Consider the following 26,841-nt stretch of genomic DNA (forward strand, 5'->3'; position numbering starts at 1 on the left):
TGACAGTGTCTGGGAGGTGACATTTCTTCACTTCTTCACTAATACTTGGTAATATCTATCTTTAAATTTTTGCCAGTCTAATGAGTATATTGTGGAATATTGGGGTTCTAATCTTCGTATTCCTAATTACTAATGAGACCAAGTACCTTTTCCTGTGTATATTGGCTATTTGGATATCCTATTTTATGAAGTACCTGTTTAAATATCTTGCACACTTTTCTATTGCTTTTTCTGTTGTTTCCTTCTTGTATTTAAAATACATTCTGTAATACTAGATCTTTTTGGTTACATGTGTTAAAAATTACTTTTCCTACTTTATGATTTGTCTTTATTCTCTTTATGATATCTTTTGATGAACAGAAGTTCTTAATTTTAATAATAAATAGATTAGTCTTTTGCTTCATTATTGGTGTTTTTTTTCTTATTTAAAAAATCCTCCTGGCATTCCCATCGTGGCGCAGTGGTTAACGAATCCGACTAGGAACCATGAGGTTGCAGGTTCGGTCCCTGCCCTTGCTCAGTGGGTTAACGATCCAGTGTTGCTGTGAGCTGTGGTGTAGGTTGCAGAGACGGCTCAGATCCTGCGTTGCTGTGGCTCTGGTGTAGGCCAGGGGCTACAGCTCCGATTCGACCCCTAGCCTAGGAACCTCCGTATGTCGTGGGAGCAGCCCTAGAAAAGGCAAAAAGACAAAAAAAAAAAAAAAAAAACCAAAAAAAACCTTCCTTAGTTCAAGAACAGCTAATATATTCTGTATTACCTTCTAATGGGATTATACTTTTGCCTTTAGAATTGGTTTTCTAATCCATTTGGGATTATCTTTGCATATGAAGTGAAGTAGGGGTCAACTTTCACTTTTTTTCTAAAACAGAAACACAGTCATCCCAGAATTATTTATTGAAAATAAACAGTCCTTCCTTTCTGATATGATTTATGCACACACACAACCCACAGGTCTGGATTCCTTGTTTTGTTTGATAGGTCTGTTTGTCTTTTCTTGCATCATTGTCTCACTGTCTTTTTTTTTAATGGCTTCACCTGCAGCATATGGAAGTTCCCAGGCTAGGGGTCAAATTGGAGCTTTAGCTGCTGGCCACAGCCACAGCAAAGCCAGATCTGAGCCACATCTGGGACTATGCCGCAGCTTGCAGCAACGCCGGATCCTAAATCCACTGAGTGCCAGGGATTGAACCTGCATCCTGATATTTTATTGATATTATATCAGGTTCTTAATCCACTGAACCACAATGGGAACTCCTGTTACACTTTTTTTTTTTTTTTGGTCTTTTTGCCTTTTCTAGGGCTGCTCCCGCGGCATATGGAGGTTCCCAGGCTAGGGGTCTAATCGGAGCTGTAGCTGCCAGCCTATGCCAGAGCCACAGCAATGCAGGATCTGAGCCACGTCTGCAACCTACACCACAGCTCACAGCAGCACCGGATCCTTAACCCACTGAGCAAGGCCAGGGATCGAACCTGCAATCTCATGGTCCCTAGTCGGATTCGTTAACCACTGAGCCGCAACGGGAACTCCTCCAGATAATTTTTAGATGAGATCACCATTTAAATTGGTAGATTTTGAGTAAAGCTGATTACCCTTTATAATGTGGGTGAGCCTCATCTAATAAGTTGAAGACCATAAGAGAAAAAGACTGAGGTTTTCCAAGGAGGAAGGAATTCTGCTTCCAGACTGTCTTTGGATTGCATTGCAGTATTACCTCTTCCCTGAGTCTCCAGTGTGTTGGCCTGCCTGAAAGACGTTATACTTGCCAGACCCCACAATCACATGAACCAATTCTTTAAAACAGATCTTTTTCAGAGATCCTGTTGTGACTCAGTGGAAATGAATCTGACTAGTATCCGTGAGGATGCAGGTTCGATCCCTGGCCTTGCTCAGTGGGTTAAGGATCCAGTGTTGCTGTGGGCTGTGGTATGGGTTGCAGACATGGCTTGGATCTGGCATTGCTGTGGCTGTGGCGTAGGCTGGTGGCTACAGCTCTGATTCGACCCCTAGCCTGGGAACCTCCATATGCTGTGGATGTGGCCCTGAAAAAAAAAAAGATATAAAATAAATCTTTCTGTTTCTACATACACACATTCTGTTGGTTTTGTTTCTCTGAAGAACACTTAACTGATATAATATCTATCAAAATGGCTAAAATAAAAAATGGTGATAACACCAAATCCTGGTGGGTCTTTGGAAAAACTGGATCTACTCATATATTACCGAAAGGAATGTAAAATGGTATAACCACTCTAGAAAATAGTTTGGCAGTTTCTTTTAAAGCTGAAAATTGCCTGAATATTTATTCATCCTCACAGTTACACTCTTGGACACTTTTCCTTAAGAAATGAAAACATTTGTTCATGTAGAAACTTGTACGTGGATATGCATAGCAACTTAATTCATAAGAGCCAAAAACTGAAAGCAATTCAGACATATTTCAATGAGTGCATGTTTAAGCAAACTGTATATGTTCACACCATGGAATATTGCTCAGCAATAGCAAGTAATGAACTGTTGATACGCACAGTAGCTTGGATGAACCTAAATGTAATTATTATTAGTGCAAAAAGTCTAGTCTCAGTTATTGCATGATGTGTGATTCCATTTATATAATTCTTGAAATAATGAAATCATAGAAATAGAGAACAGATTAATGTAGTGGGTATGGAGACAAATAAGCTGCATGAGGGAGCCAGTGTTGATGGCAGAGTTCTGTATCTTGATTATAGTGGTGTTACATGAACCTATGCATATAATAAACTTGTACAGAATTATAGATACACAAGTACATGTATAACTAGTAGAATAATTATAAGCTCTGTATGTTGTACCAATGTCAGATTCACAGTTTTATATTGTGCTGTTATTATATAAGACATTAACATTGGGAGGGGCTGTGAATGGTGCATAGGACTCCTTGCACATTTCTTTGCAACTGTCTGTGAATCAATAATGGTTTTTTTTTTTTTTTTGGTCTTTTTAGGCCACACCCACAGCATATGGAGGTTCCCAGGTAGGGGGCTAATCAGAGCTGTAGCTGCCAGCCTACACCACAGCCATAGCAATGCCAGATCTGAGCTGCGTCTGCAACCTACACCACAGCTCACGGCAATGCCAGATCCTTAACTCACTCAACAAGGTCAGCAACTGAACCTGCGTCCTCATGGATACTAGTTAGATTCGTTTCCACTGATCCACAGCAGGAACTCCTGTGAATCAATAATTCTTAAAATTAAAAGTTGTAAAGAGAAGTTTCTTGCAGCCTGATTCATACATTTTATGAGTTGAGAAAGACATTTAAATGCTTTGGTTTTTATTAAAAGGCAGTTACCCTAGTCCAACTTTGTTGTGTTTAAAGATTGCATTGCAGTTAATTAGCCTATCCTTACCATATGCTTTATATCAAGGCAAAATTTAGAAAGCACAGTGTCTTTCTCAGCCTTGGTATAAAATGATTAATGAAGGGCCAATCCTTGTCTGTCACATCAGAAACCCAGTCTTTTGGTGTTTGTAGGCGGAAAATTTGGTCTCAAGGGTAAAATAAGAGAAAAAGCCTCAGCTACAGAGAAACAGGATAGGATCTTTGTTGCTGAATGTTTTATGTATCAAGATCCAAATAGCAGTGATGACAGAACTGTTATTCAGTGTTAAACAACCTGGAGGATTATAGGATACAGGTTGTTACTTTTTTTTTTTTTTTTTGTCTTTTTGCTATTTCTTGGGCCGCTCCCGTGGCATATGGAGATTCCCAGGCTAGGGGTCTAATCAGAGCCGTAGCCACCATCCTACACCAGAGCCACAGCAACACCGGATCCGAGCCGAGTCTGCAACCTACACCACAGCTCACAGCAACGCCGGATCGTTAACCCACTGAGCAAGGGCAGGGACCGAATCCGCAACCTCATGGTTCCTAGTCGGATTCGTTAACCACTGCGCCGCGACGGGAACTCCAGGTTGTTACATTTTTATGGTAACTGTACTTTTACTTGAAAAACCTAAATAAATTTTTTTCAGTTAAAATCTTTTATATTATAGGAAATGAATTTCAATATGAAGAATGATTTTGAGACTGAGTCAGCATCATCTAATTTTGCTCTTCAAAGTTCTTCGGAGACATTGTTTTCTATTCAGCTGTTAGATTTCAAAACAAATTTACTTGAAGCATTAGAAGAATTACGTATGAGGAGGGTAAGTTCCTTTTTAAAATGCTTTTTTCAATCAGAGAACTTGATTTTGTCCAGTTTTTTTTTTTTTTTTTGTCTTGGGGGGCGGTGGGGGAGAACAGGCCCTGAAATAAAGAGAAAAGGTTAGATTTAGTCAATATTGGGTTGGAATAGAAGAGGAATTTATAAACCAAAGTAAAAATAAAACAGATCAGATTTTTAAATACTTGGTAAGTCTGCTAGTATTTACTGCATGCCTTTAAGTGCATAGATAGTATTATAGCTAGACACTAAGGCTGATGAAAAAGAATTGCTCTTTAGGAGGTTATAGTTTTGGTATGGCTAGAAGATAGGTGCCATGAAATGATTAAATGATGAGACAAGTAACATGATTACGTGACAAAATAAATGTATGTAGTAAGTATTCTCAGTTCAAATAATAAAATATCCTTATTTTTAAAGTGATAACCTTGAGATTTTTAGAAAGGAGATATCTAGTGCAAAATTGAAAAGGATGTTTGGTTTCAGCAGGAGATCTATATTGTACAAAAACCTTTAAAAGGATTTCATTTCAGAGATTCTGTGGGTCTAAATTTGCAGAACAAGTTGTCAGCTCTCCATTAGATAGATTGGTGAGATTCTGAAAAGAAGAAAATAAACTATAAAACATTGTAAGAATGATCTAGGGATGAGGTCACTAGGACTTACATGTAACCAAAGATAGAAGGGACAGGAAAGAGAATCAGTAGAATTTGGTGACTTCCTGAAAAAAGGTGTAAGTGAGAGAAAAGGAGATCTGAAAAAACATTTTTATTACATGAAGCCTGTTCTAGAATTTAAAAATATTGAAATTTGTTGTCATAATAAGGAAATTTAATTACCATAATGTTCATCCTATATAAAGCTGCTTGTAGTTGATATAACAAAAGTCTATTTAACAAAGAAGAAATCTTTCTTTAAAAAAAGGATATCTTTGGAGTTCGTGTCGTGGCTCAGCAGTTAGCGAACCCGACTAGCATCCCTGAGGACATGGGTTTGATCCCTGGCCTCGCTCAGTGGGTTAAGGATCTGGTGTTGCCCTGAGCTGTTCCTGCATTGCTGTGGCTCTGGCATAGGCCGGTGGCTACAGCTCTGATTGGACCCCTAGCCTGGAAACCTCCAGATGCCGCAGGTGCAGCCCTAAAAAGACAAAAAGACAAAAGAAAAAAAAAAGGGGGTATCTTGGATAAGCATTGAAAATAACTATTTTTATAAAATTAGCTTAAATGGCATCTTTTCTAAGTAAAGTAGCCTTAGGTAACTATTTAAAACTTTGTATTCTATTTTACTATGTTTCAAACATTATATTTTGGTCCATTTGTGTTTCTGACTTGAAAAAATAGGCTTCCTTTAAAAATGGTTTGAAAAATTTCAGAGTTGGAATAGAAATAGTGCTTTTTAATAACCAAAGGCAGGAATGTACCCTACTTTTGGTAACATTCCTCATTGGAAGGGGAACTTTATTCTTTTTTTTTTGTCTTTTTGCCTTTTCTAGGGCCACTTTCCGCGGCATATGGAGGTTCCCAGGCTAGGGGTCTAATCGGAGCTGTAGCCGCTGGCCTACACCACAGCCACAGCAACGTGGGATCTGAGCTGCGTCTGCGACTACACCACAGCTCACGGCAACGCCGGATCCTTAACCCACTGAGCAAGGCCAGGGATCGAACCTGCAACCTCCTGGTTCCTAGTCGGATTCCTTAACCACTGCGCCACAATGGGAACTCTGGGAACTTTATTCTTAAAAAGAAGAAAATTCCTTCTTTTATTGGAAAATGACAATTATGCTTTTCACAGTTACTATAATGACAACACTTTGTCCATATTGCTGGATTTTAATTTTCCCCCATGTTTTAATAAGAACATTTCAAAAATACATAATAGTTGAAGGTATTTAGCAGCCAACACCCATATACCCACTGTGAAAGGCAGAGTAATGGCCACCACCAAGATATCTATATTCTAACCCTCAAAACCTGTAAATATGTTACCTTACATAGCAAAAAGGACTGCAGATGTGATAAAGTTATACATTTTGAGATATAGGGATTATGCTGAAGTATTCAGCTGGGTCTGATATGTTCACAAAGGTTCTAATAAGAAGGAAGCAAGATAATCAGAATCAGAGAAGAAGATGTGATGGCAGAAGTAGGGGGTGTGGTCAAAGAGAGATTTGAAGATGTTATGCTGCTGGTTTTGAAGATGGAGGGTGGAAGCTATGAGTCAAGGAATGCAGGTAGAACTGGAAGAGGCAAGGAGTTTCCCATAGAGACTTCACAAGGTATGTAGCCAGCCAACACCTTGATTTTAGCTCAGTAAGGACATTTCAGATTTCTGACCTCCAGAACTGTAACAGAAAAAGTTTTGAATTATTTTAAGTTGGTACATTTGTTGTAATTTGTTACAGCCACAGTGGGAACCTAATATACTTACCACCCGGATTCTATGCTTGATCTCATATATATCTCTCTATCATTGGTCTTATTTTTAAAGGTATTTCCATGTGAGTTTGAAATTGGTATACTTCAGTATGCATTATTAGAGTTCAATATTTAGTTATGTATTTTTATTTTAATATAAAATTTATACACAGTGAAATGTACAGTTCTTAAGTACATCATTTCATGAATTTTAACAAACCCTTGGGTGTAACCCAAACCCTTGTTAGAATGTTGAACATTACTATCTACCCTAGAAAGTTCCTTCATGCCCCTTCTCAATTATGCCTCATCCCTATCCATCTAGAGGCAACCGTTGTTCTAATTTTTTTCACCATGGATTGGTTTATTTTTATTCTAGAAATTCATATAATGGAATCATATAGTCTTTTGTGTAAGTTTTCATACTATAATATTTAATTTTCATTCATGTTGTACTATCAGTAACTTGTTCCTTTTAATCATCAAGTAGTAAGCTCTTGTATAAATGTGATAGAGTTTGTTCTTTTCTTAACCTATTGATGGACAGTTGGGTGGTTTCCAGTTGTTGGCTATTATGAATAAAGCTACTATGAACATTTTTGTACAAAATGTTATGCAAGCATGTATGATACAGCTGAGCAAGAATAGACTTTATTCAATAGGATCTGTTAATGAGATACTATGTCATATGCCCTCTCTGACCTGAATCTTTACTATAAAATTTTAATATTTCCCTTTAGTAGTTTCTGAAGAGACATTTTCATTTAGCATTTAAAAAGAAGAGCAGGGAGTTCCTGTTGTGGTGCAGTGAAACGAATCTGATAGTATCCATGAGGATGTGAGTTTGATCCCTGGTCTTGCTCAGTGGGTCGGGGATCTGGCATTGCCATGAGCTGTTGTGCAGGTCACAGATGCAGCTCAGATTCTGTGTTGCTGTGGCTGTGGTATAGGCTGGCAGCTGTAGCTTTGATTCAACCTCTAGCCTGGGAACTTCCATATGCCAGGGTGAGGCCCTAAAAAAGCAGATAAAATGAAATGAAGTAAGAAAAGCAGGAGTTCTCTTGTGGCATGGTGAGTTAAGGATCTAGTTTGTCACTGTAGCAGCCCAGGTTGTTGCTGTGGCATGGGTTTGATCCCTGGCCTGGGAACTTCTGAATGTTGTGGGTGTGGCCAAAAGAAAAAAAAAAAAAGAAAAGAAAAGAAAGAAAAAGATTAAAACCTAATCACAGCTAATAATAATTATATTTAATTTGCAAAGTTTAAAGAGGTAGAACTAAAATACTGAGCCATAATTATTGATAAGCCTGGATGGGATTGAGTTGTAGGTTCTGAAGGAGGTAAAGATATTGGCCAACTGTATACTTTGTTTAGATATGTGGGCATATTAAAATTTCCATGGTAACCAATAAATGAATAGAAATAGAGTTTGTATCTTCCTAAACAGTAGAGAGAAAATATGCCAGTGTAGTAAAGCATCCTGGATTTGATGTTACAATAAGTCTTTTTTTTTTTTTTTTTTTTTTTTTTGTCTTTTTAGGGCTGCACCCGCAGTATATGGAGGTTCCCAGGCTAGGGGTCCACTTGGAGCTGTAGCCGCCAGCCTATGCCAGAGCCACAGCAATGTGGGATCCAAGCCATGTCTGTGACCTACACCACAGCTCATGGCAACGCTGGAACCTTAACCCACTGAGTGAGGCCGGGGATTGAACCCGTGTCCTCCTGGATTGAACCCATGTCCTCCTGGATGCTAGTCGGGCTCATTAACCACTGAGCCACAATGGGAACTCCTACAATAAGTCTTAAAAAAGGGTAATAGCTGTCTAGTAAGCTTTATCCTGGTTAAAAAAAATGTTGAATCTGTCTTCTGTGTATTCCGGAAATTGGCCCATCTAGTCTACATTACTTTTTAAAAGATTTAAATTTTTCTATTATAGTTGATTTACAATGTTCTATCAATTTCTGCTGCACAGCAAAGTGACCCATTTATACATGCATACGTACATATGTGTGTATCGAATATACATATATATATATTTGAGAATATATATATCTTCTTTTTCTTACATTTTCTCCATCATGTTCCATCACAAGTAGCTACACAGCAGGATCTCATTGCTTCTTTACTCCAAATGCAGTAGTTTGCATCTACTAATCCCAGACTCTTAGTCCATCCCATTCCCTCCCCTTCCCCTTTGGTAACCACAAGTCTGTTCTCCAAGTCCATGAGTTTCTTTTCTGTAGATAGGCTCATTTATGCCATATATTAGATTCCAGATATGTGATATCATATGGTATTTGTCTTTCTCTTTCTGACTTCACTTAGTATGAGAGTCTCTAGTTCCATCCATGTTCCTGCAAATGGCATTATTTTGTTCTTTTTTATGGCTGAGTAGTATTCCATTGTGTATATATACCACATCTTCCTAATCCATTCATCTGTCAGTGAACATTTAGGTTGTTTCCACGTCTTGGCTGTTGTGAATAGTTCTGCAGTGAACATAATGGTGCCTTTATCTTTTTCAGTGAAAGTTTTGTCTGGGCATATGCCCAGGAATAGGATTGCTGGATCATATGGTGGTTCTATATTTAGTTTTCTGAGGTATCTCCATACTGTTTTCCATAGTGTTTGTACCAATTTACATTCTCACCAACAGTGAAGGAGGGTGCCCTTTTCTCCACACCCTCTCCAGCATTTGTTATTTGTTGACTTGTTAATGATGACCATTCTGACTAGTGTGATGTGGTACCTCATTGTATTTTTGATTTGCATTTCTCTAATAATTAGTGATGTTGAACGTTTTTTCATGTGCTTGTTGGCTCTCTGTGTATCTTCTTTGGAGAAATGTCTATTCAGGTCTTCTGCCCATTTTTCAATTGGGTTGTTGCTTTGGTTTTTTTTTTTTTTTTTTGCTGTTGAGTTGTACAAGCTGCTTGTGTATTTTAGAGTTTAAGCCCTTGTCAGTTACATTGTTTGAAACTATTTTCTCCCGTTTTACAGGTTTTTTTTTTTTTTATGGTTTCTTTTGTTGTGCAAAAGCTTGTAAGTTTGATTAGGTCCCACTGATTTATTTTAGTTTTTATTTCTGCTGCCTTGGAAGACTGACCTAAGAAAACATTTGTATGGTTGATGTCAGAGAATATTTTGCTTATGTTCTCTTCTAGGATAGTCTGCATTTCTTAGTTTTGATTTTGAAACATCTGTTAATGGTAAACTCAAGGCTGCCTTTCTCTGTCTCTCTCTCTCGCCAGAAAATGTCTTTATTTTGCCATGGAATTGTAGATTGATATTTATATTTTTTTCAGTGTTTTAAAGAGATTTTATTGAACTCTTGTTGCTATTGAGAAATTTGTTAATTTAATTGTTCCTCTGTGGGTAATCTGTCGTTTTTTTCTGTTTGTTATTTTAATTTCTAGAGGTTCTTTCAAAGCATCTGTTGTGGTCTGGATGTTAGTGTCCCCTCCAAATTGATATGTTGAAATATAATATCCAACTCATCAGACCAAACCCCCATGAATGGGATTAATACCCTTATCAAAGAGGCCCAACACAGCTTCCTGGCCATTTCACCTTGTGAGGTTATGAACTGGGAAGCAATTCTCTCCAAACACAGAACCTGAGCATGTTAGGTACCCTGATCTCAGACTTCTAGTCTCCAGAAGGGTGAGAAATACATTTCTGATATTTATAAACTATCCAGCCTGTGGTATTTTTTAAAAGTAGCTGGAGTGGACTAAGATAGGTTCCAAAATTTAATGCAATGCCCATTGAAACCCAATGGGGTATTTTTTTAGAATATGGCAGGATGATTCTAAAGTTATACCTTTAAGAAAAATATATGACTAGGAGTTCCCGTTGTGGCTCGGCAGTTAACAAATCCAACTAGGATTCATGAGGATGCAGGTTTAATCCCTGGCCTTGCTCAGGGGTCAAGGATCTGGCATTGCCATAAGCTGTGGTGTAGGTCGCAGACGCTGCTTGGATCTGGCTTTGCTGTAGCTGTGGGATAGGCCTGCAGTTGTAGCTCTGATTCAGCCCCTGGCATGGGAACTTCCATATGCCACAGGCGGGGCCCTGAAAAAAAAAAAAAAGAAAAACGTATGACTATACATATATATCAAATCATTATGTTGTACATTTTAAACTGATACAATACTATATATGTCAGTTATATCTCCATAAAACTAGAAAAAGAAAAATGTATGCGTAATAGACAAGAAAATTTTGTAGATAAGAATTGTGCTAATTGCCATATCAAGTTTTAAAACATCCTGTTTTAAATTTTAATAGTTAAAAATGCCACACCTTTGGAGTAATAAATAGATTGGTAAAATGGTAAATCAATACAGTAGAAGAGAGGAAGGACGGATAATAAATAGCATTTGGACAGTTTATACATATTTTATACATAAAAATCAGATTTAGTAAAAAACATAATGCATAGAAAAAATGTATGCAAATATTAGAAAATATTAGAAATAATTTTTGTAGTCTTGAGAATAGAGATTATCCTTCCTGAAGGAAAAGATGAGTAGATATGATGATATATAACTGTTAGCATTGATGTGGTAAAACTGTCATAAACCAAGTTAAAAAACAAGTGACTGATTGAAAATACTTGTAATATGCAAAATGGAAAAAAGGGCCAATATCTCTTTATAAAACATTTCATTATATCAAAAGGTAACCCAACAGAAAAATGAAAATAAAGAATATAAATTATCATAACATATATAAAAATATTCTTAAATTTACTACTAATAAAATACATGCAAATTATTAAAAAAATATTAAAAGGATGAATAACTCCTAGTGTTGGCAAGATTTTTCAGGAGTCGGTACTATTACATCCTTTATTTATTGATAGTAATTGGTGCATATAATAGAAATTGAGTTTTATCTATCTAAATTAAAAATGTAGAATTTCCTGGTCATTGAATATGAACAGTTTACATTTTTATCTAGGATAATCTTTTGTGTGTGGACTTAATTGGGCAGGTTTTTTTTACTATGATATTTATTATATTGTTATAATGGAAAAAATTAACAATCTAAATGTCTATCAACAGGTAGTGAATAAGTGATACTGTGACATCAGTAACTTCCAGTAATTCATACTTCTTGGTGTTCATGCCCTTGAGTATGTAACTCTCACATTAACTTAGCCCTGATTATGTGACTTGCTTTGGCCAGCAGGACATTAACAAGCATGATACTAGGAGAGGTTTGATAAATACTTCCCCATTAGGACTTGTTCTCCTTGACAGTCAACCTCTTGGAAGCCAATTGCCATGCCATAAAGCTCAGAATAGATTATTTAATGGTGAGAAGCTACATGGGCAGAGACCTGGAGTGAGAGAATATCATGGTTATACTAGCACAGCCAAACTACCAAATGAATGCATTTGTATGAATAACCTGATCTATAGCTTGTGAAGCAGAAGAATTGCCCAGTCAATATATAGAATCATAAGACCTGATAAATTATTTTAAATCACCACGTTTTCGGAATGATTTGATAAATAGAACTAGGTGACTGATTCAAATATGTGGAACACTATGTAGCTCTTTAAAAATAAGGGAGGTACGTATGTACTAACACGGGAGATGTGCATGGTATATGGTACCATGGGACCATAGAAATGACCTTGCATGTTGAAAAAATGCAAAATGATCTTCATCAATATTAAAAGTTGTGACTGTTCTGTGACTTAAAAATATTTGTGAAAATATATACTTTTTATGTCATACATGTAAAGGAAAATGAAAAATAATATTTAATACACCTTAATTTAAAACATTAGATGCATTAAAATCAAAGTGTTTTATTTCTTTGTAAAATAACTTAATCAGGTCAATTTAACAGTACTTGCTTTATTCTTGTTATGTAACTTACAATATGGAGAGAGCATCATTTCTCTGCCTTTGCAAATTACAATACTCCTGTTCAAGTCTGGATCAGCTTCTCACATTTTATCTGTTGTGTTTTTGATGTTGTCAAATACTTTTGAGAGCTCTCCTTTAATAAGTGATATTTTTTTCTGGCATCATGTGCTCTGGGACACCTTCATCTTTTTCATCCCAATCACTTTCCTCATTTATGTTGCTATGTTTAGCTTGTCTGTGTTCCCTTACCTACATTTCTAGGATCTCAAATGGTGGTAGTACATGCCTATGGTCAGCTATTTCTTCTTCTTCCTCTTATTCTCTCTCTCTCTCTCTCTTTTTTTTTTGTTTGTTTTTGCTTTTTAGGGCTGCACATGTGGCACATAGATGCTCCCAGGCTAGGGGTCAAATCGGAGCTACATCTGCTGGCCTATACCACAGCCACAGCAATGCCAGATCTGAGCCACATCTGCAATCTATACCACAGCTCACAGCAACGCCAGATCCTTAACCCACTGAGTGAGGCCAGGGATTGAGCCCACATCCTCATAGTCAGGTTCGTTACTGCTGAGCCACGGCAGGAGCTCCAGCTGTTTCTTCTATAACTCCATATATATTTGATTTTAATTTTACTTTCAGTGTTATCTTTTCTCCCTCTCTCTCTCTGTCCTTCCCACCCTGCCTTTTTTTTTTTTTTGCATTTTCATCTTTGTTGGCCAATTTCCTTTATAAATTTTCTGTTTCTATAAAATGTTACATGGCTTTATCACTGGGAGACTAAAAAGGAACATATCTTAATGCTTTTACTGCCTTTGTGTAGATTGAATAACAGATACACAGTGACCAGTCATTGACTGTGAAAGAAATGACATAATTGATCACTGATCATGTTGCACCTGTGTTATTTATGTAGTGATTTATGGACTGAAGAGTTAGCAGTGAAGTTTCTGCAATTACAGTAATTAACCATGATAACTGAAATTTCGACCATATTGTTGGGTAACTGGTGGTATTCAACCAAACCAAAGTAACTGAAATTTGTGTGTATGAGAACTGTGTAATGTGGACTATGTTGTTAAATGAAAGTGGAAATTGTTAAAAAAAAAAAAGTTAAAAATGTTTATATAGCTACTGAAAACAGTTTTGGAAAGATATATTTTAAACAGTTATCCACGGCTACTTCAGAAGTGTAAAGTTCTTTGTAACATTTTCACACCTTTTCTGTTAATTTGAGCTTTTTTTTACTATAAAAAATTTAAAATAATTAAGTATTAGGTATGCCAAGAAATATGTATGACCAATACCAATGTAAAAGACAGACAAGAAAAATAAAATTATGGGGAATTCCCGTAGTGGCACAGTGGTTAACAAATCCCACTAGGAACCATGAGGTTGTGGGTTCGATCCCTGGCCTCGCTAAGTTGGTTAAGGATCTGGCATTGCCATGAGCTGTGGCGTAGGTAGCAGACGCGGCTTGTATCCCGTGTAGGCCAGCGGCTACAGCTCTGATTCGACCCCTAGCCTGGGAATCTCCATATGCCATGGGAAGCGGCTCTAGAAAAGACAAAAAAATAAAAAATAAAAAAATAAAAATAAAATAAAATAAAATAAAGTTATATGTGATTTGGTTTTTGGAGTTTAAACAGAAAAGGACATTTATTTATTTATTTTTATTTTTTATTTTTTTTGTAGAACTGTATTATTTAATTGTACAGTTGCATTATTTAATTATAATTATCATAAATTCTTTGATGGAGAGGAAATCAGAATCAGATCTAAGAAGACTTCAGCATTCCGAGAATGATGTCAAATGATCCCCTTCATGGTGGATTATGTACTTATTTAGTATGAGATATATTTCTTCTCCAGAGATTCCTTATTTGTGTTATCAATTGTAGATTTTTGGTTTGCAGTTATTCTGAAGTTTTGATATAAGAGTCTATATGTATATGAGATTGTTTTAAGTTGTTGTTCTCTTAATTGCAAGTTCATCTCCAGTGTCCTGCATTTGTACCCACCTCTTTTCATGATTTCTGGTTTGGGTGGTATAATTGTGCATGGATGATTTTGTGTCTTTACTATATATGTACCTTTACTGGTGAGCCTTGTCATTTGCGGGATTTTTGTTTCCTGTTGCTGTCTTTTCTTTTCTGCCTAGAGAAGGTCCTTTAGTATTTGGTTTAGTGTTGCTGAATTCTCTCAACTTTTGCTTATCTGTGAAGGTTTTGATTTCTCCTTCAAATCTGAATGAGAGCCTTGCTGGGTAAAGTCATCTTGGTTGGAGGTTTTTTCCTTTCATCATGTTAAGTATATCATGCCATTCCCTTCTGGCCTGCAGAGTTTCTGCTGAAAAATCTGCCGATAACCTTATTGGGGTTCCCTTGTATGTTATTTGTTTCTTTTCCCTAGCTGCTTTCAAGATTTTCTCTTTGTCTTTAATTTTGGTTAGTTTGATTAATATGAGTCTCGGTGTATTCCTCTTTGGGTTTATTTTATATGGTACTCGTTGTGCTTCCTGGATTTGAGTGAGTGGTTCCTTTCTGATGTTAGGGAAGTTTTCGGCTATTATCTCTTGGAATATTTTTTCTGTCCCCTTCTCTCTCTCTTCTTCTGGCACCCCTATAATACTGATGTTGGTGCGTTTAACGTTGTCCCAGAGTTCTCTGAGACTCTCTTCATTTGTTTTCAACCTTTTTTCTCTTTTCTGTTCCACATCCGTAATTTCCACTAATCTGTCCTTCACCTTGCTTATTTGTTCTGCCTCCTGTATTCTGCTGTTAGCTGGTTCTAGTGAATTTTTTATTTCAGTGATTGTATTTTGCATCTCTTCTTGTTTAACTTTGATATCTTGTATCTCTTTGCTCAGTATTTTCTGTAAGTTATCCATCTTTGCCTCCAGTTTATTTCCAATGTCTTGCATCATCTTCAGCATCAACAATCCAAAGTCTTTTTCCTAGAGGCTGAGAATCTCCTCATCACTTAGCTGATTTTCTGGGGTTTTTCCTTTCTCCCTCATCTGAGTTGTAGTTCTCTGTCTTTTCATTTTTGTAGGTTTTTGCTGTGATGACCTTTTTACAGATACTAGAGATGTAGCCTCTCTTGCTTCTGGTTCCTTCCCCCTTCTGGCTGAAGTCAGTATAGGGGTTTGCTGTAGGCTTCCTGATGGGAGGGGCTGATGCCTGCCCACTGGTAGGTGGGGCTGATTCTAATCCCTCTGGTGGGTGGGGCTTAGTCTCTGGATGGGATTACAGGCAGCTGTGTGCCTGAGGGGTCTTTAGGTAGCCTGTTTACTGATGGGTGGGGCTGTGATCCAACCTGGGTTGTTGTTTGCCCTGGGGCTTCTCAGTGCTGATGGATGGGTGGGGCCAGATTTTCCCAAAATGGCCACCTCCAGAGAAAGGCATGCTGCTGATAAAGGCAAGAGCTTTGCTTCCAATGTCCTTCCCTCACAAGCCACATTCACCCCTGTTTTCCCAGGATGTCCTCCAAGCACTGCAGTCAGGTTTGACCCAGATACCTATGGAGATCTCGCTCTGCCCTGGGACCCAGTGCATGTGAAAGTCCGTGTGCACCTTTTAAGAATGGGGTCTCCGTTTCCCCCAGTCCTGTGGAGCTCCTGTGCACAAGTCCCACTGGCCTTCAATGCCAGATGTTCCAGGGGCTCTTTCTCCCAGTGCCAGATCCCCGAACGTGAGGGTTTGATGTGTGGCTCAGAACTCTCCTGTAGGTGAGTCTCTGTGAACCAGTTAGTTTACAGTCTGTGGAGCTTCCCACCCGGGAGGTATGAGGTTGTTTATATCACGAACTTGCCCCTCCTACCTCTTGATGTGGCCTCCTCTTTGTCTTCTGAAATAGGTTATCTTTTTTAAGGTTTCCAGTCCATTTGGGTGGAGATTTCTCAGCTTTTATTTGTGAATTTTGTGTTTTTTTATTTTTATTTTTTAAAACTTTTATTTAACAAATATTTATTGAGATACTCTTTTTGCCATACACATTGTATAAAAATGATGGCATAGATATCTTTAAGGATCATTACTGAAAATCAAATTAAAATGTAGAAGTGGGGATTTTTGAGACTACACTTCACCAGGTACTAAATTGAGTGTAAAGTAACATATATTGATTTTTTTCCACCTTACAATAGCTAGAATATATGTTGAAATAAATTCTCAAAGCCAGCCTGGTGTGTTTGAACCATTGTTCATTCCTTATCTTTTTTGGTTATTAGAGTATAGTTGATTTACAGTGTTGAATCAATTTTTGCTGTACAGCATAGTGACCCAGTCATGCTTTTATGTACATTTTCTCATAGTGTCTTCCGTCATGTTCTACCCCAAGAGATTGGACATAGTTCCCTCTAGGACCCCATTGTTGATCCATAAATGTAATACTTTAGCATATACCAACCCCAAACTCCCCATCCACCCCACTTCCTTCCTCTTCTCATTGAATCTATAGATTGCCCTTGGTAGTAGTGTCGTTTTACCAATATTAATTCTTCCAATCCAAGAACACAGTATATCTTTCCATCTGTTTGTGTCACCTTCAGTTACTTTCATCAGGGTCTTATAGACTTCTGAGAACAGATTTTTTACCTCCTTAGGTAAGTTTATTCCTAGTGGGGTTTTTTTTATTGATATGATGGTGAAAGGGATTATTTCCTTAATTTCTCTATCTTTCATTGTTAGTGTATAGAAATGCAGTGGATTTCTGTTTATTAATTTTGTATCCTGCAACTTTCCAAAATTCACTGATGAGCTCTAATAGTTTTCTAGTAGCATCTTTAGGATTATTTATATGTAGTATGTCATCTGCAAACAGTGACAGTTTTACTTGTTCTTTTCCAGTTTGGATTCCTATTTCTTTTTCTTCTCTGATTGCTGTCACTAGGACTTCCCAAACTGCATTGAATAGAAGTGGCAAGAGTGGTCATCCTTGCCTTGTTCCTGACCTTAGAGGAAATACCTTCAGCTTTTCACCACTGTGTATGATGTAGCTGTGGGTTTGTCATATATGACCTTTATTATGTTGAAGTAAATTCCCTCTGTGCCCACTTTCTGAAGAGTTTTTATCATAAATGGATGTTGAATTTTATCAAAAAGTTTTTTCTATATCTATTGAGATGATCATATGATTTTTTTCTTCAGTTTGTTAATGTGGTGTTCACACTGAATGATTTGTGGTTATTGAAAAATCCTTGAATCCCTGGGATAAACCCCATTTGATGTATAATCCTATTAAAGTTTTGTTCGATTCAGTTTGCTAGTATTTTGTTCAGGATTTTTGCATTTATGTTAATCAGTGATATTTCCCTATAATTTTCTCTCTTTTATTGGTGGTAGCTTGGTCTGGTGTTAGGTATTAGAGTGATGGTGGCCTCACATCTGGCCTCAGTTTGGAAGTGTTCCTTCCTTTGTAATTTTTTGGAATAGTTTGAGAAGGATAGATGTTAACTCTTCTCTAAGTGAGTGATAGAATTTGCCTGTGAATCCATCTGATCCTGGACTTTGGTTTGTTGGGAGTTTTTTAATCACAAATTGAATTTCAGTACTTGTAATTGGTCTGTTCTTATTTTCTTTTCTTTCTTTTTTTTGTCTTTTTGGCATTTCTTGGGCTGCTCCCACGGCATATGGAGGTTCCCAGGCTAGGGGGCTAATCGGAGCTGTAGCCACCAGCCTATGCCAGAGCCACAGCAACGCAGGATCCGAGCCACGACTGCAACCTACATCACAGCTCATGGCAACGCTGGATCCTTACCCCACTGAGCAAGGCCAGGGATTGAACCTGCAACCTCATGGTTCCTAGTCGGATTCGTTAACCACTGCGCCACAATGGGAACTCCTGTTCTTATTTTCTGTTTCTTCCTGGTTCAGTCTTTGGAGATCGTACCTTTCTAAGAATTTGTCCATTTTTTTCTAAGTTGTCCGTTTTTTATTATCATAGAGTTGCTCTTGGTAGTCTCTCTGGTCCTTTGTATTTCAGTAGTGTTGGTTGTAACTTATTTTTCATTTCTAATGTTATTGATTTGGGCCCTCTCTTTTTTCTCGATGAGTCTGGCTAAAAGTTTATTAATTCTGTTTATCTTTTCAAAGAACCAGCTTTTAGTTCTGCTGATCCTTTCTACATTGTTTTGGATTGTTGTGTCTTTGTTGTCATTTGTCTCTCAGTATTTTTTGATTTCCTCAATTTCTTCAGTGCATGTGTTTGTGAGTTTTGCTTTGTTTTTTTGTTTTGTTTTGTTTTTGTTTTTGTTTTGTTTTACAGTTTTTTTCCTTGTAGTTGATTTCTAGTCTCATGGTGTTGTGGCAAGAAAAGATGCCTGGTATGATTTCAGTTTTCTTAAACTTACTGAGGCTTGATTTGTGGTCCAAGATGTGATCTATCCTGAAGAATGTTTCATGTGCACTTGAAAAGAATGTGTATTCTGCTGCTTTCAGATGGAATGTTCTATAAAATATACATATATATACACACACACATATATATATATACACACACACATATATATCAATTAGGTCCACTTGATCTACTTTTTCACTTAAGGGTTGTGTTTCCTTATTGATTTTCTGGATGATCTGTCCATTTATGAAAGTGGGATGTTAAACTTCCTACTATTATTTTGTTACTGCCAAGTTCTCCTTTTATGGCTGTTAACATTTGCCTTATATATTGGGGTGCTCCTATATTGGGTGCATATATATTTACAATTGTTTTTTGTGTGTTTCATTTTTGTTTATGTTTTTGTCTTTTTAGAGCTGCATCTGTGGCATATGGAGGTTCTCAGGCTAGGGGTTTAATCAGAGCTGTAGCCACTGGCCTACGCCAGAGCCACAGCAGTGCCAGATCCGAGCCACATCTGCCATCTACACCACAGCTCATGGCAACACTGGATCCTTAACCCACTGAGTGAGGCCAGGGATTGAAACTGCAACCTCGTGGTTCCTAGTCGGATTCATTTCCACTGCGCCATGATGGGAACTCTTACAATTGTTGTATCTTTGTCTTGGATCAATCCTTTGATCATTTTGTAGTGTCCTTCTTTGTCCCTTATAACTTTATTTTAAAGTCCATTTTGTCTGAGTACTTCTACTCCAGCTTTCTTTCTTTTGATTTCCATTTGCATGGAGTATCTTTTCCCATACTCATTTTCAGTTTGTATGTGTCCTTAGATCTGAAGTGGATCTCTTGTAGACAGGATATACATGGGGCTTTTTTTTTTTTTTTAATGGGCTATACCTGTGGCATATGGAAATTCCCAGACTAAGGGGTCAAGTCAGAACTGCAGCTGAAGCCTATGCCACAGACATAGACATGCCAGATCTGAGCTGCATCAGTGACTCTGCTGCAGCTTGTGGCCATGCCAGATCCTTAACCCACCAGCAAGGCTAGGGATTGAACCCATATCCTCATGGACACTATGTTGTGTTCTTAACCCATTGAGCCATACTGGGAACTCACAGGCTGTTTTTGTATCCATTCAGCCAGTCTGTGTCTCATTTGGAGCAGTTATTCCATTTACATTTAAGGTAATCATCAATATGTATGTTCTTACTGCCATTTAGTTAATCGTTTTGGATATATTTTTGTAGGTCTTTTTTCTTCCTTTCTTCTTTTGTTTTCTTCTCTTGTAATTTAATGACTGTCTTTAGTATTGTGTTTGGATTACTCTTTCTTGTGTGTGTGTGTGTGTGTGTGTGTATCAAATACAGATTTTTGGTTTGCAGTTACCACGAAGTTTTTATACAGAAGCCTATATATAAAATGTGTATATATATACACACACACACACACACACACACACATATATATACACACACAGGATTATTTTAAGTCGCTGGTTTCCTAATTTCAAATGCATTTCAAATATACTGCATTTATACTCTCCTCCTCTATGATACTTTCTTTTTTTTTTTTTTTTTTTTTTTTGACCTCACCCATGGCATGTGGAAGTCTTGGGCTAGGGATCAAATCCGTACTACAGCAGTAACCAGAGGCACAGCAGTGACAATACTGGATCCTTAACCTACTGAGCCACCAGGGAACTTCACATGATACTGGTTTTGATATCATATTTCACATCTCATTGTTTTGTGTATCCTTGGATTTCCTATTGTGGATGCAGATACTTTTATTACTTTTGTCTTTTAACTTCCCTGATAGCTTTGTGTGTGGATGATTTCCTGCCTTTATTGTATGTTTACCTTTCCTGGTGAGCTTTTTCATTTTGTAATTTTCTTTTTCTTCTTCCTTTTTTTTTATTTTTGTCTTTTTAGGGCTGCACCCATGGTATATGGAGATTCCTAGTCTAGGAGTCGAATCAGAGCTGTGGCTACTGGCCACAGCCATGTCAGATCTGAGCCACATCTGCAACCTACACCACATGGCAATGCTGGATCCTTAACCCACTGAGTGAGGCCAGGGATCGAACTTGCGTCCCCACGGATACTAGTCAGGTTTGTTAACTGCTGAGCCATGACAGAAATTCCACTTGTAATTTTCTAGTTTCTAGTTGTGGCCTTTTCTATTTTTGCCTAGATAATTTATTTTAACATTTGCTGTAAAGGAGAAGATATTTGCAAATATGATATGACTGATAAAGGGTTACTATCCAAAATATATATAAAAAGCTCATGTAGCTCAACGTTGATAAAACAACCCAATTAAAAAAATTGACAGGAGTAGTTCCTGTCATGATGCAGTGGAAATGAATCCAACTAGGAACCGTGAGGTTGCAGGTTCCATCCCTGGCCTCGCTCAGTGGCTTAAGGATCTGGCATTGCTGTGAGCTGTGATGTAGGTCACAGACATGGCTTGGATCTGACCTTGCTGTGGCTCTGGTGTAGGCCGGCAGCTGTAGCTCCGATTAGACCCCTACCCTTGGAAACTTCCTGTGCTGTGGGTGTGGCCCTTAAAAGACAAAATACAAAAATAAATAAATAAATAAATAATAAAATAAAAAATTGACAGGAGGCCTGAATAGACATATTTCCAAAGAGGATATGCACATGACCAGTAGCACATGAAAAGATGTTTAACGTCACTAAAAAGATGTTTAACATCACTAATCATCAGGGAAATTCAAATCAACACTTCAGTGAGATATTTCACACCGTTGGAATGACTATCATTAAACAGAACACAAATCACAAATGTTGGCAAGGATGTGGGAAGAAGGGAACCATCATATACTGTTGGTGGGAATGTAAATTGGTGCTGACACTGTGGAAAACAGTATGGAGGTTTTGCAAAAAAATAAAAATAGAACTGCCATATGACCCAGAAATTCCACTGTATGCCACATTCAGCCATATTATGGGGAGAATTCCAGGATGGAATGCAGACTGAAAACATATGTAATCCTTTCACCAATGTGACTTGGTGACATTTGACTTGATACTATAAAGCTAAAGATAAAAATTTTGAAAGTTTACATGAAGTGCTATCTCTAGTTGGTAAATTTTTTTCTCATGGGAGTAATGCTGAAACTACTTTGCAAATGTACTAGGGTTGAACAAATAAGCAAATTGTAGATTCTGAGAGCATTTACTTTTTAGGTGTGTTGAATGGGCCTAGAAGTAGCAACACCCCAATAGCAGCAACCATTTATAGTGCCAGATCTTGGTTCTAAATATCATTATCTAATAAAAGGAACCAGGACTCCTTAGAGAAATGGTTTATTCTAGGGTTGTATATCTTGTAGTGTTGGAAGATAAGGAGGCACTTAAAAGAGCAGGTCAAAAGAATGCAGAAACCAACCTGGGAGAGCTCCTATGAACAAAGTTGGAAGAATTTGAGCAATAAAATAAATAACGATATTATTGGATTATAACCCAAAGGATAAAATAAATATCCATTATACCCTCTAGCATAAATAAATGATTAAATAAATAAAAGTGGGAGATTGGACAGATCTTTAATTCAAATGAGTAAATGTAGGAGGAAGACAAAAATAGAAAACCACCCTTAGAATATCACAGTAGTAATTGCTGCAGGCAGGATCCACTGATGAATGCTAAAATTAATGGATGAAACTTGAGGGAGAAACAGAGTAGTTACATAGTCACACAATGTCTTCACCAAATTATTTAGTAACTTACTATGGTGGTTTTATACATGTTTGTAAATTGTTTGATGCTCTTTCCTTCTAGGAAGTGAAGCTTAATTTCCTCTCCATTGATTGTGGATTAAATTCTAGAGGATGATTGAAAGGAAAAATAGTTAGGTATACTGTGGAGAAAATTGGCAAATAGTACCATAACTGAGTGATTAAGATTCCCAGAAAGAATTCATGTGGTTCAATAATTCATGTGACTATCAAACACTCATGATATGATGTGATGAAGAGGGAACTTTACCTCTACGTTATTCTCCCCCCAAACCTAGCCTAATCATGAAAAAAACTGCAGACAAACCCCATATGTGGGATATTCTGAAAGTTATCTCAACAATGCTTGTCAAAAAGTGTCAAGGTCATGAAAAGTAAGGAGACTGAGAAACTATCTCAGATTGGAGGAGTCTAAGGAAACATGACTAAAGCTAACATGATATCCTGTATTATATTCTGGGGCAGATACTATTGGAAGAAATAGTGAAATCTGAATAAACTGTAGTCTCATCAATAATATTGTAACAGTTATTTTCTTAACTTTGATAAATGTACCCTAGTTATGTAAGTTTTTTGTTTGTTTGCTTTTTAGGGCTTCACTTACGGCATGTGGAAGTGACTGGGCTAGGGGTCCAGTTGGAGCTGCAGCTGCTGTTGTGCCACAACCACAGCAATGCTGGATCCGAGCCACATCTGTGACCTAAAAAAATTCCCATAGTTATGTAAGATTTTAACTTTAGGAAGCTGGGTAAAAAGGAGACATGAACTCTACCATCTTTGCAAGTCTTAGGTAAATCTAAAATTATTTTAAAATAAAAAATTTGTAGGAGTTCCCATTGTGGTACAGCAGAAACGAATCCGACTAGGAACCGTGAGGTTTTGGGTTCGATCCCTGGCCTTGCTCAGTGGATTAAGGATCTGGCATTGCCTTGAGCTCTGGTGTAGGTTGCAGACACTGCTTGGATTCCATGTTGTTGTGGCTGTGGTATAGGCCGGCATCTGTAGCTCTGATTTGACCCCTATCCTGGGAACCTCTATATGCCATGGGTGTGGCCCTAAAAAGCAAAAAAAAAAAAAAAAAGTAAAATTAAAAGTTTGTAAAAAGAGGTTAGGCTTTGAAAAAGTAAAAACTCAGTAGATACTATAGTACAAATTAATGTGATTATTTTTAAGAGATATTAAGCAAGAAAAACTATATTTGGCCATTCATTTAATGTTTCTTGAACACTTAATTGTGCCAGGTTTTAGAGATTATAATACTATGTAATAGCTAAGGAGTGTACAATATAATATGAGTGTGTGGACAAGGAACCACTCCTACCACTCCTGCGTATATATCCGAAAAAACCCAAAACACTAATTCAAACAGATTCATGCATCCCACTTCCATAGCAGCACTATTTACAGTTGCCAAGATAAGGAAGCAGAGACTTTAAGAGACTGGTACCCTGATCTCTACTCCTTGTCTAGTGCTCTTCCATTAATATATATAATAAATTAACCAGAATGCATAATACAGTCAACATAAAATTGGACCATATGGTAAAGGATTAGATAGTAAAGTTTCTTTAAAGAAGCAAAACACTGTTTCCAATAAAGTTAAAAAAAAAAAAAAAGAGAGGCTTTCTTGGAGTTCCCATTGTGGCTCAGCAGAAATGAATCTGACTGGCATCTATGAGGATGCAGGTTCGATCCCTGGCCTCGCTAAGTGGGTTAAGGATCCAGTGTTTCTGTGTGCTGTGGTGTAGGTTGTAGACGTGGCTTGGATCCCGAGTTGCTATGGCTGTGGCATAGGCCAGCAGCTACAGCTCTGATTGGACCCCTAGCCTGGGAATCTTGATATGCTGTGGGCGTGGCCCTAAAAAGACCAAAAAAAAAAAAAAAAAGCTTCCTTAATCTACTAAACTGTATGTCAGTACTTAACTATGCTATAGTTAACATAATTACCCATTTTTTTCTTATGGATCTAAATTGGTAATGATAATATTTGAAAAAACCAGAATTTTAAAAATTAATAAAGATATCTACAAATAAACAATACAAATCAACAAAATGTGTACTTTTTAGAATTTAGACACCATTTTTGGTTAATTCTGTTATCAGATAAATCTGTAGAATAACTGATGAATAGGGACGAACATAGCAGAGGGGTCACAAATTTAGCTTTCTTCAGGATTCAGGTAGTTGGCATATGATATGAATGATATGAATAGGGTAGGAATTCATATTGAATGGAGAGCCTATGTCTTCAGTTTAACCTGTGTTTGTCATTCAGTTCCAAAAAATTGTTGCCATATAGAAAAAGGGACCCTGTACTATTAGCTTTTCTAATTATTGAAGAGAAACTAGAAATTCAGACTTAAATATATTAGCTTATAAAAATTGGAAGAGGGTTGAAAGTTTTTAAACAAAGTATATCTATAAGCCAAATTAGCTATACAATGGGGATAAAAGACCTCTATCACAGAACTTTCAAACTTTTGAAGTAAGCGTTCATTTGATAACTTTTGAGAAACAACTACTCAGTCTTGCCCCAAGAGAATTTAAAACTTAATAGTCACAATGTAACTTGCAAATTAATTACTGCATACTCTCACATTGTATATATTATGCATCATAATAGAATTGTGAAGTATTATGGGAGTTCAGAGAAAGTCACATTACATTTATTAAATATCTAAGCAGAAGTAAATCCTGGAATTTTAAATTAGCAATAAATAAAAGCCAATGGAAATTTGAGTATTCTAAAGTAATAATGATTTGCTAAAGAAATTATAAAGGAAACTGAGTAATGGTATAATATGTGGTAAAAAATATTAAGCAGCACTTCAGTGCCTTATAAAATTAGTTATGCTACAAGTGCAATCATGCCCCTTTGTGATTATAATGATTTCAGAATATGTATCTTTTTACAATGTGGAAAGCTGATAAAATGAGTGTTTTCCATATTGCTGAAAGGTAACATTATAATATGCTTCTACTATATTAGGATTTGATTTAATTTAGTGCTTTTTATTCACAATTATTATTTAGCTTTTTATTTGGAATTTTCATTTTTATTTATTCTTCAAATAGCTTTTAAGAGTTATTAATAAAAATTCTTATTACATTGTCAATGAGAAAAAGTATATGAAATTTGGTGAGAAAATCTCATGTGTAACTTCAATAAAGTATCCAAGAATATAGAGCCTTAAAAGTGTTTATTTTTTATTAGCTGCCTTAGGACTACAAGGATTTAAGTGTCTTTACAAAAACAATAAAAGAGGAGTAATTTGATGGTTTATTTACTCTTTATAACCTTTAGAAAGTGTCATGCTTGTTTTTAAAGTGCTTGCTTCAGGCTGTAGTTTTACAAGATGGGCTATGTATTGTTTAGGCCTCTTCAATTCTTGACCCTGAACAGATTTAGGGACATAGTATATACAGCAAGCACTTGTCCAAGCAGCCAAAACTGTATGAGGGTACTTTTATTCTTCTTTTCAAACTCATAATCCAACTCCTACAAAATTGCCCAATTCTGTTTCTCATGTTGTCTAATACAATACTAACTACTCTTTCAGAAAGGTCTAGGTTTGATTAGCTATAAAGTATCCAAGATAAATATCTCTGATATGCTTGGGGTAGCCTAAAAGTTTGTATTAAAAAAAAAGAATCTCTTTCCTAATTAGTATTTAAATTACTCTTTTCATATTAGTCAACATAATGTACTACAAAGATTTCTGAAATAGAAAAATAATAATATTTGAATATTCATAGCAGTTTTAAGAATCTTTTGTTTTTCTCATCAGCAGGTATTTCTAGTTCTTATTTTGAAATGTTCTACTAAGTAAACAGAATGTACTTGTATATTTAAAATAGGTAGTATGATTTTGAATGGTTTTCTGACTTTTGTGGAATATGAAGATTAAATTCTGAAGGTTTTGAAGGAAAGGCGTATGTCATAGCATTCCATGCTATTGTATCCACAATTTCTTAAAGGTAGTGTAATGGCGGCCCTGGAGACAGATCATCTAGCTTCAAATATTGGTCTGCTCTTTGCCTGCTTTGTGACTAGGCAAGTTATTTATCCTCTTGCTAATAACCTGGTTTCCTTATCTATAAAATAACAGTTATTAGAGTACCTACCCATAAAATTATACCTCAGCTTAAATTAATCAATACATAAAAAGTGCTTAGAACAATATCTAAATCATGGTAAGATCTTAGAACCCACTGTAGCCACTAAAGGAGA

The 26,841-nt window shown here is 36.7% G+C and overlaps 1 protein-coding gene across 1 annotated transcript in view; it reads left to right on the top strand.

Annotated features, from left to right (window-relative positions):
• Positions 1-26,841, top strand: part of CCDC73 (coiled-coil domain containing 73) — a 164,448-nt gene that overhangs the window by 38,940 nt on the left and 98,667 nt on the right. Inside the window, exon 3 of the mRNA XM_021083216.1 lies at positions 4,038-4,190. Within this exon, the coding sequence (XP_020938875.1) occupies positions 4,038-4,190 (153 nt within the window). The remainder of the gene's footprint in view (positions 1-4,037; positions 4,191-26,841) is intronic.

The sequence above is a fragment of the Sus scrofa genome, chromosome 2 (assembly GCF_000003025.6).
Source record: "Sus scrofa isolate TJ Tabasco breed Duroc chromosome 2, Sscrofa11.1, whole genome shotgun sequence".
NCBI classification, from domain to species: domain Eukaryota; kingdom Metazoa; phylum Chordata; class Mammalia; order Artiodactyla; family Suidae; genus Sus; species Sus scrofa.